The sequence below is a fragment of the Dipteris shenzhenensis genome, chromosome 2, assembly GCF_047967505.1.
Source record: "Dipteris shenzhenensis isolate YYH24624 ecotype China chromosome 2, Dip_SZ_1.0, whole genome shotgun sequence".
NCBI lineage: Eukaryota > Viridiplantae > Streptophyta > Polypodiopsida > Gleicheniales > Dipteridaceae > Dipteris > Dipteris shenzhenensis.
In genome coordinates this window covers 35,264,313-35,275,665 of record NC_141597.1, presented here as the reverse complement: position 1 = coordinate 35,275,665, position 11,353 = coordinate 35,264,313, and the positions used below count along the sequence as shown (strand labels likewise).

The 11,353-nt window shown below is 45.2% G+C and overlaps 1 protein-coding gene across 7 annotated transcripts in view; it reads right to left on the bottom strand.

The window, feature by feature from the left end:
* Nucleotides 1-240: 240 nt before the first annotated feature.
* The window catches only part of LOC147904679 (nuclear pore complex protein), an 80,567-nt gene continuing 69,454 nt past the window's right edge, over nt 241-11,353 (bottom strand). For 5 of the 7 annotated variants that reach the window (XM_087387950.1, XM_087387971.1, XM_087387962.1 and 2 more), the window contains one exon: nt 424-1,127. In XM_087387950.1, the coding sequence (XP_087244076.1) occupies nt 993-1,127 (135 nt within the window). In that variant the 3' untranslated portion in view covers nt 424-992. Of the gene's footprint in view, nt 1,128-11,353 lie in introns of all 7 variants that reach the window. The other 2 variants (XM_087387953.1, XM_087387959.1) reach the window with 2 other exon arrangements.

Below are 11,353 nucleotides of genomic sequence, written 5' to 3'. Positions count from 1 at the left end.
TGTCAAAAATGCAAGATATTGTTCCGACTACAAGGAGCTCAGATATTCGTTTGCCCCTTACTACGAACAATAGAAGTTCACCAGTGATATGCCCCCCCACTACCTAAGATCTGGGACTATGGCCTTTTGGATGTTTCACAAAAATATAACCACGAGATAATAGTCTTCACTTCCAATTTTGATTTGCAAAGGAACTTGAGGAAGTAAGGAAACTTATAACATACTGAGTGTGGGAAGCAAGGTATAGAAACCCACAAATTTAGAACATTTGTCTTGGTACATCCAAAACTGATTAACAAAATTGAAGAAAATTATGGATATGACAGAAAAGCGAAATGTCTGACCTTACATGCAACTTCTGATATTTTTAGTATTAAGACAACTGCCACCTTCAAAAATTACACGTTCCAGAGGTGGATCCCTTATCCGAATGTGATAACTCCTTCGCTCTTCAACCAGAAGTGATCACCAGACAGCATGACTTTCACAAGACTTACATGTCTCATCCAAGGGCATTTCAGCATATAGGTTTGATTTCGCTGCAATGACAAAACCTCACGGCACAATACTCAGCTTTAGCCACACTCTGTAGTCATCAGCATGTATGATGCCAGAATTAATAGTCAGAAAATTGCTGCAAGTAATAGATTTGGACAAGTTCACATTACATAAAGCATGTATTGCATTAGAGTATAAAAGTCTACTGAAAAGGAACCAAAGAGATGCATGTGGCCACGAATAGACAACTCCCACTTTTTTACTCGCAGTGTAAGTTTAGCTAATGTACAGGGAGTTACAGCATGGCAGGGAATTGGCATTGGGGGTAATCTTTCAGCTGGAACTCAGCTCACAGCTTGAAAAACCTGTGTTGCATCCAATGCCATTCACTCTAAGATGAGCGCTCATCGGCGCTCATATTTTGGACAAGATATATCCGCTCAAATTTTGGGGCTTCAATCAGAGTAAGATTCACGTGTGAGTGAAGGCCCATCTTATTGCCTGAACTCGTTATCGTTACTCCGGTCTAAAATATCAGCATCTTCCGAGACAATTATCTCCATATCCCTCATGTCCCTCTTCAAAACACTAACAACATGTGAAATAGCCTCTGTTTGTTGACGGAGTACCTGTGTACGATCACTCATAAAGGGAAAATCTATAGTTAGAAAGAGCTCTTGGGAGCATCAGAGAATATATTTTGAACATAGCACATTATTTACAGAAGTCCATCTGCAGTAAACAAAGCTGCACGCTGGTAACACTCACATTTATTTCCTATCTGAATCAAAATATGTACTTGTGGAAACCTCATGCACATTGACGGCCATGTTAGCAGAAAAAATCATTCATGAATATATTAATGCATGAAACCAAGCATTGCACAAAAGAGGAATGATTGGGGAAAACATCTGAGGTGCGTCAGAAACAATATAAGGAGCCTCCTGCTTGTACAAGATCAAGCACTATGAGACACTGAAAAGGGCAAGGAATGCTGCTGAGAATTTGGCATAGTCTATATTCTCTCAAAATGTTCAGGAAAGCAACAAAGTGCTTGAGTTCTTTGAGTAAAGGAAGATCATTCAGGACATGTCTGTAAAGAGCGATGTCACTCCTCACCATGTGTCAAGCATCCATAGCTTGATCAATCCTTCTAGGAATGCATGAAAACTGAGTAGACAGAAATGACTAACAACTCAGAAAGGTTACAGGTTCACAGCTGATGAGGTGAGTTTACTACTCAGGTCACACAACTCAGTAAACCCATACCTTTTCTTGGCCAAAGTCTCCGGCTTGAAGTTTGCTGCATCAGATCGCATACTTGAGTGCATGGCTGACACGTACAATCACGTTCGATACATACCGTTCGATATTAGTGCGGTAGAAAACGAACTAAAAAATCTTAGGTGTACATCCGATGGTATGTTCGATACCCAAAAAAAAGACAGAGATTTTAGAGTTTTGGAGTAGGTACTTGTACAAGCTTTAAAACTTGTACAAACATGTTATATAGGTGCTTGATAGAGATAAAGAGGGAGAGAGATGAAGATGCTTAATGCAGCTTGAGCCTCGTCACTTGTTGGAGATGGAGAGGGGAGAGTAGAGACTTGAAGTCGGAGGTAGATGCACAGTGTGAGATCATAGTGAGAGGAGAGGGGGTTTATATGGAACCTTGCCATCTAGGAGACCCAAAATCAGTTTGGCAGAACCACCACCAATAACAAAACCAGCCATCCAAAACAAACAAATGCACCCTTTTTTTTTTTTAAATAAAGCGTACGTGTCGTATGGAACAGTACGGAACGTTCCGTACATCGAAGGAGGGAAACCATGCTTGAGTGACACTCCAACACTCCTCTTTGATGGACAAAATGAAAGCACCTAAGGGCAGTGTCACAAGAAACATTTCTAGAAACATTTCTAGATTTTGTCAGGCGTTTCATCTAGAAATGGGTTTTTTAAATGTTTTTAATATGAATTATATATAAAACTTAAATAATTCTCCAGATTCTCTCTCTCTCTCTCTCTCTCTCTCTCTCTCTCTCTCTCTCTCAAATCAAAAGAGCTCTCAAATACGCATATACACATTGAACACTCTCAAAAGAGTCAAGACACTGGTGACAACCTGTACTAAGCGTTTCACCCAATGCACTGGCGTTACGCCTGTTTCGGTGAAACGTTTCGTCTAGAAATGTTTCTAAGCGTTTTGACTGCTCGAAACGCTTTTTTGGTTACACTGCCCAAGGGTCATCAACAATTATTGGATGGGAGGCACCCTCAGCACAGATGAAACTTCATGGCCTATCGTTCCTTCACCACCTTCTTCAACTCAATGTAGTTAAGCTCATAATTGCAAACATAGTTACTATCAAACATTTGAAGGTTCCAAATGTTTGGAGTTTCCAAACGTTTGATAAGTTTGAAAAAATTAGGCGGAGTTTCGAAACGTGGGTTTTTTTTTTAATTAATTTCAATAAAAAATATGCTATACTGCATATTTTGGCATACTATAGTCTAACATTACAAGTAATAGCACACAGCTTACAAACAAGCTTCAAATTTCATGAAAATTTAGACTTTCAAACCAAAAACTAGTTACTAGTTAGAAGTTACAACTTACAAGTTACCAGTGACCACAGTCCACTCTAAATCAGTCACATTCTCATTTTTTACTTTCAAATAGTTGAAACTTGAATTAAAGCTTGGAAGTGAGGCGTACGCCCCTAGCCATAAATTGAAACAAAATTACAAAACAGTAGCTAGGACAAGGCTTGAGCCTTGTACTATGTAGGGCCTTGAGGCTTGGAGAGTAGCAAAGAACAGGTACACCGTAGTACGTACAGCTTGAGGACAAGTCGAGGAGCATAGGTGTGCGGGAGGTATGGGCACAAGTAAGGTGTCCAAAACAGCGAAAGTACGGGCGCACCAAAAAAACACGAAAATCGATGCAATTTTTGACTTTGGGGCTTTTTCAAACCCAGGTTTTTTTCAAACGTCCAAAATTTCAAACGTTTGAAACTTTTCAAACATGGGCTTGCAAAGTAGGGTTTGTTTGGAGTTTCCAAACGCCCCTTTTTCAAACGTTTCCAAACGTTTGGTAACCCAACCAAACGTGTTTGATAGTAAGTATGATTGCAAACAATTAACCTTTTGGTAAGTGAGACTCTGGAGTATCATATTAGCTACAGCTTATCATTTACATTGGTACCATCATGAAATAGATTATCAGATAGGCATGAGGCGCTCATGCCTAACATAAAGCTATAATAAAAGGAGGGCTTGCGCTAGGACAAAGTAGTCAATGCTGGATAGTGGTGCTGAGCATGGTCATAGCATTGGCTCACACATCATCTCAAATTCTCTGAATGCAAGTGTTAGAATATGAAGCCAAGTTGAGTCAGTTTGGTGTGTTCTAGTGTCTTCTAGTCTAGTGTGTTCTATGGATGCCACGTGTCATATTGGGAGTTATCCCATATGCATAGGTTGAGTACTCTCATTTTTGTTCATTGCTCTAGTCATTTCATTTCCATTTCATTATGTCTCCTTTTGAGTATCACTTCCTCTCTCCCTAGCCTACCCTCTCTCTCTCCCTCTTTCCACCATGTTCCTTCAGCAAGAGCACCAATGATATGAGACAAGTCATAGGTGTCTAGTAAATTAAGCCAAGCTATTGACCCAAACCATGATCTCTAGGTTTAAGGTGAGCTTGCTTGGTTGATGGCTTCCTTGTGAAATGATTCTCATAGAGCCTTCGGTCTTTTGAAGACTATAAATGAGCTTTCTTTCTTGCTTTCTCTCTACACAAATCATTGCAAACACATTTCAAAGGAGGGCTTTATTGACCCTCCAGGATATACATGAATTCACCTACCCCATTCACTGAGTATCTCTATGGGAAGGTCCCGGTCTCTTCACATAGACTCTGTATTGAGAGTGGCAAGGCAAAGGGATTACCTAGGAGAGGCAGATATGCACCTTGTGTGACCTATAGGAGATTGAGTCAGAGGAGCATTCCATTTTCTAATGACCAGTATACTATGACATTCGAGGGCACGTCTATTGTCTCTTCAGATATGGCTCTGGGCTATTATCCCACTTCGACTCTTTTCCAGACCAAGATGCTTGGCCGCCTTCATTCATGAGGCAGTCAGACACCGAGAGCGCCTCCTTGGATCATAGATACAAAAGCAGAGCACTCTAGTAGACTCTTCTCAGAGTACAATCACTGAGTTTTTCCATCCGGACCGACTCTCAACCCACGGGCCTCCGGCGCGATCATGACCCAAAGCCAGCAACGCGATAGATCCGACAGAGGACAGATGCACACATGCACAGATTACACTTGTGGGCATCCCCTCCTTGTTTAAAGTTGGCACGTTGATAGGACAAAACCTGTATCAAGTTTTTGAGCACTATATATCATTGTGGATAGGCATATAGTTATACACATCTAGGGTAGGTGTGGGCTTTAAGCATTTGTGGATTTTTCTTTCACAAGCATGATGAACTAATGTATAGTTTTTTGAGACAATATTGCAGGGACTTCATGGGAAATGATGAAATGCAATGTGGTTGTACCAGACTTCCAGAGCAAGGGTGTCTAGTGTGTCATCAAGTGAAATGTTTTTGGGGTCATGAAAATCAAGTAATGAAGGGTTTTTTTATTTTATTTTCCTAAGTCAATGTGCACTTGCATGTTACAGGAATTTGACATGTTCTGGTGTCCATGTCAAGGGGCTTTTCATGTGTGTGTACGGGTGTGCATGCAAGCCTTAATGTGCATGCTAATGTGTGAGGTAATTGTGTGACTAACGGTCCAAAATATGCATTTAATGTGCCTTGGGGGCATATTTGCATTTTTTTTATGGAAGAGTGGTAAATTCTACGTGATGACGTGGCTGGAAAATCTGGGACGGAATGTATGCATGCAAGGTGGCTACATGATCAAGGATTGGGGATGCTCTGGCTGACGAGTGGGCGGATACGTGGAATGGCAGCTACTGGAGAGTGCTGGAAAACGTTGATGAGCGAGAGAGAGAGATGGGGGGGAGAGAGCGGAAAAGGAAGAGAGGGGAAAGGATCTGCTGGTCGATGAATGGATGGTTCATGGGCTTCAAAGTGTTGTACAAAAGCAGTGCGTCAAGGTGTAGAGGGTTGTGACGATCTGAGAGGGCGATTGGGCTGTGTACGGGCTGTCAACGGGGTGTGATGATCTGAAAAAAAAAAAGGGCACAAAGCTGATGGACGATTAGCTGAGCAGAGAGGTGCAGGCTGCGTGGGGGAGTCTAGCTGGAACAGAAGACAGATTGGGAGTTGTCGCTGCTGGAAGCACTCGTGATATGACGTACAGCTTGTGTGCAGATGCAATAGTGATTGAACGGAAGTCATGATAGGGACTTTTTTTTTTTGGGCAAAAAAGAGACTTCTATTAAGTATTAAAGAAAATTGTTAGAGCAAGCTCCATACGGGAATACAGCATGCAATGGATGAAAAGCTCAAGAGCCAAAAAGAAAGGATTGGGGCTGATAGTGCCATCTCAATCCGGTAGCAACCTCCAAGAAAAAGGGAGAACCCCTCCAAACTCGAAGAAAAGCAGTCCCCCTAAAAGAGGCTACCCGTGAAGGGCCCTGCATGCTAGCCCATATGGCTATCAAAGTGTGAACCGTGTCACTCCAAATACCCGTGAACACCTGTGATGGGTGTATCTGGGTGTCATCCAAGGCCTCTGTGCATCTGGCTCTCCAAATGTGCCAAGAGGAAATGCTAGCCAAAATCTCCCAAGAGGTGTCCACTAAAACGTGTGAAGCTTTGAAAGGAATATGTGGTACATCCTGAAGAGAGCAGGGCTCTATCACCTGTCAGCGGATCGAGAGTACCCAAGAAGAAGGCTCACCCTCATGAAACAAGCAACTCCTTTCCAAACAATTCTCCTTTGATTGCAGTCCCAAAGGCAATGTCACACTGACTCCTCTACAGAATGATAGCGAGGGCAAGTGGGATCAACCCCAAATCGTGATCTCCACAAGTTTAATGCAATCCCTCCATGAATAGAAAGCCAAAAGAAAAGAGTCATCTTTCTATTTCTGAGGGATTTCCAGAGCCTCCTCGAGAAATTCCTATGCAAATCTGCGGTGATGAAGAAGCTATCCCAATGGGGGGCTCTGGAGGGAATCCAACCTCTCCTGCTCAACTCAAATCTCCTAGAATTACCAACCGTGAAACGAAAGAAGGGAATCCCCCTCTCTCGGTGCCCATGATCTATCCACTCCCACTCTCCTGGGTCCCACTGCAAGCACCTAATAGGTGCACCTCCATATAACCACAACCTCCACGATCCCAAGGCCAAGAGCAGAGGGTCGAGGTCTACGTACCACTGCAAGCCCGCTCCATGGTCCACAAAACCAACAATCCTGACAAGCTGAAAGGCAACCTCTAGAAGAATACCATCCGTGGATCTAGAGAGTATACCTCCATCCCCAACGTCAATAACTAGAGCATCTTTCCTGAGATCTCAAAGAGCGATCACCTGTAGAGAAACTGCTGTCCTCGAAAAAGCTCCCATCCAAGTGGTGGAAGAAATAGGATGGTTGCATCTATCTGCTGAATCCTACGTGCTACCCCTCTGAGGTGACTCACGAACTGTAGCCTTTGATCCTCAGGTAGCCTGATAAAAGCCTTCCAAGTGCCTACTGTGTAGGCGGGGCCTCTCTCCCATCTAGACCACTGCATATAATGGGAAGTGCCCAGTGGTCTGTCATGCTCATCAAGTATACTATCGTTCCAAATGATCGGCTACCTATCAATCTCTTCAAGGATAGAGGGCGGAACCCTTCGAAGAGTGTTCCTGAAGCTCCCCCAAGCTTTTAGGATGGCAGTCATGAGAGGAGAGGCAGGAGACCTGAGAGAGATGGAAGTAAAAATCCAGCGAGGGCTGTCCACCCAATCATCTCCCAAGGTAGGTATGCAAGCTTAAATGCGTCCAAAAAAGAAATCTTTCCAAGGTTCCTGCCCAAGCATGAGTCCCCTCACCACCACCTTACAAAGCAATGCCTTGCACTGCAAGTCCGGGTCAATGATATTAAGGCCCCCTTCCCATGTAGGGAGAATAATGATCTCCCAAGCCACCCTCGCTGCAACATCTGCCATGCCATCAAGTCCACTCCATAAAAAATTCCTAACTGGTCTAATTAGCTGAGTGATGCAATCCCTAGACCAGCACCAGCAAGAACACACAAACCAGGCAGTGGCCAAGAGAACCTGGTTCACTACCACAACTCTAGAGGCAAGGTTAAGTTTGACTAAGCTCCAAAAAAGGAGCTTTTTTCTTTTACTTTCTAGTACTGGGGCAAACTGCTGTGTTGGAGAGATGCCCGATCCTACCTGGCATCCCAAATATCTGACAGGAACACCCCTCTGAATCCAAGAAAAGCCAATGTCAACTCCCCAACCTGGAGTGTCCTCATCACTGATCCAAAAGCCAAAGGATTTATGCCAGTTAATGTGTGCCCCTGCAGCTGAGCAAAAAATATCCAAGGCTGTCCGGAAAGAATCAAGTGACTGTGAAGAGGCCTCAATAAAAATAGCAGTGTCATCAGCCAACTCACAGTCAAGAAGCTCCTACTCCTATCTCGAGGGCAATCTCAACCCATAAAGCTCAGCCTGAGATCTAAGGAAGATACTCATAGCTTCTGCCACAAAAAGAAAGAGGAAGGGGGCTAAAGGGCATCCCTGACGAACTGATCTGGAAATCTGAAACCTGTCACCCCTTACCCCTCCAATCAAAACCTGTGATCTATAAAGGGAGGCCACCCCTCTAATCCATGCATCTGAAAATCCAAATTGTAGAAGAGTGCCCTCAAGAAAACCCCAATCTACTCTGTCATAGGCTTTCTCAAAGTCCAGAAGTAGAACTGCCAACCTCTGCCCGCTCTGCATAGCCCACTTTGTGGCTTCCCAAAAGGAAAAGATATTATCAAATATGCTCCTGCCATGCACAAAGCCTGTCTAAGTATCATGGATGAGGTCTGGAAGAAGGAGCTGCAATCGGATGCTGATCGCCTTGGCAAGGATTTTGTATAGAGTGCCCAAAAGAGTGATGGGTCTCCAATGGGATACAAAATTCATGTTACCACCTTTCGGGATAAGGTGTATGAGTCCCTCGGTCAGTGAGTCAAGCATCTTACCCGAGTCCCAAATGCCCTGCAGGGCTGAAGTAATATGATCACCTATCATATCCCAAAAGGCTGTAAAAAAAGGAGTAAGACTATCAGAACCAGGGCATTTGCCCTTATGAAGGGCGGAGAGAGCAGTCTTGAACTCTGTGTTGGTAAAGCGTGCATCAAGTGAGCATATCATCTCTGGTGTGACCAACACAGGTAAACTCTGCCAAATTTCATCTCTAGCCACATCTCTGGCCTGTGTGTTAGGATCTGCGGAAAGAAGGGAGGCATAGAAATCTGTCGCTATGTGCATGACGGTATCCGAATGAGACTGCAAAATGCCATCAAAGTCAATAAGCTGCCTGACAATCTCTCTACTACGTTTGGGACCAAGTGTAGAGAAAAAGTGTTTATTGACTCTCCCTCCCATCTGTATCCAAAAGGACTCCCGTGCATGGAAGGCATACTCTACTCTCTGATCAAGCAATGTCTGCAAGTGAGCCCTTGCCATAGCAAGGCGCTCCTATACCCAAGCATCTGATGGTCGTTTTTGCTCCTCCCTCTGCAAGGCTGCCAACTGCTGGCGGATACCAATCTCCCGCCTGAGTACCTCACCTTGCCGAGCACTAGCAACGGAGTGATAAAAAACGTTGATACTGGCAAGTGCTGTGGCCACATGTGAAGGACCGGCCACCCCCCTGCATGTGAGAAACCCAAATCTCCAAGACTGCCTCTATGAGAGTCTCATCCGTGTATAAGGCATCGGGGATCCTGATATTGTGAGACCGTCCTCTCAGATGGGGCTCTGAGATGGACAAAACCACCGGAAAATGGTTGGAAGTGGAAACACCAGGTGCAATGCAAACTGTCTCCCTTCCATTCTCCCTCTGATCATTGGACACAGTACCATAACCCCCTCCAGGACCCAGTGGGTTTTACTTCTGATTGACGGACGTAAGGTTGGTTTCCTTAACGTCTATGCTCCGAACAATAGAGGAGACCGTGTTCTGTTTTGGAAAGAGTTGCTCCCGTGGGCTGACATTGCAGATTCGTGGATTATTGGAGGTGACTTCAACATGGTTGAGGCACCTTCTGATAAGCAAGGGGGCAAAGAAGGTGGTAATCATTCCCTCGAGAGAGCAGCTTGGGATGCCTTCTTGTTCAGGTTCAATGGCAGAGATGTTTGGTCAGATGATGCGTTTCATGTTCAGTCTCAGTCACTTTTGTTTTCATGGTCGAACCATAGGGTGCAGATGCCTATCCATGCCCAGATTGACAGATTCATGTACCTCCTTTGGTTCCCAAGGCAGGAAGCCAAAAAGTACGGCCTGAAAGCAGTTTACCTGACTTGGATCAATCTCTGACATCCAGTTTGTGTTCCTGAACTAGGGAACCACCTGAAACACCTGGATGGAGCTTATTCCTAATCAGCCGTCTGCGACGGCCATGAGGGATGCCGCTCAATCCCTATATATTCCAACTGGCTATCCTCATCAGCGGGAGGAAGCGGGTTGGAATATCTTACCCGACCTGGTGGCGGAAAAAGAACCCTTCACCGGAGCTGACCTCCTGCCATACACACGAGGTCCAAGGGGAGGAAAGTCTACACGTGAGAGAGAGAAAGATCTCTCAAAATCGATGCCAATAACTGGCTCTCTGAAAGTGGAAGGTACAAAATCATCATCTAGGAGGTCGGAGAGGTCCTCTAGAGCGGAAAAGGAGTTTTGTTGAGCCAATCCTGGGGAGGGGGTACTAAGGATTCCTACCAAAGCAGAGAGAGAATGTAAGACCCCCTTCCCTCTATCCATAGAAAGAGGCACCTGTACTGAGTCCTAATCAAGAAGTGTTGCGGATGAGGTGCCAACAATCTGGGTTGCTAAGGAAGGTACAGCCTGGTCCTGGGGTGGAGTCGAACAAGGCTCCTGAACACTAGTCTCCTCCCGAGGCTCCAAGGAGGTAGCCTCCGAAGCGGTGGAGGTGTGATTTGAAGTAGAGGGCCTAACAGCGACTGGAACCCACCGTGGGCCAGAGGTGGTGCGGGGTGTAAGAGGGACTCGAGTAGCCCTAGGAGGGGGGGAAGCCCGTGTCTGAGGCGGTGCCTGTGGAGCAGTAGGTCCTACTTCTGCTCTCTGTCGTAAGCTAGTACGAGCTGGTTGCTTTCTGGGCCTCTTTTTCTTCTTTGGGCAATCTCTGGCGAAGTGCCCCGAGGATCTGCAAATCCTGCACTGGTCCTGCCGACCTGCAACCTCAAATCTCTGGCGGAAGAAAGACCCATCGGGTCGCTGTAGCATGATGTGGTCATCTGAAATATTAGGGTCCTGGACAATGACCCTAACCCTGGGTACCCCATCCATCCTGACCGCCTTAGCAGCTAAAGAAGGCTCGCCAGGAAGAGGGGGGATCTCTGCTACCACACCAAACCTCTCGCCAATAACTAAAAGAAGCCGGTGATAAACTGAGGGGAGACCAGGGAACCTGATGAAAACAGAAACTCCCTACTTGTCCTCTTCAACTGGGTCAAAGCCCAATTGAAAGGGAAACAAAAAAATCCTCTTGTAGCCTAGAAATAGAAACCCAGCTTGTAGCAGGTCTCTCGTGACACCCGGGGAATCTAGGCACACCTGAAAGAAACCTCGTCCCAACAAACGAACATCCTTAAGGCGGGGGGCGAGCTCCTGGGGAAGCGCCGCAAGCAT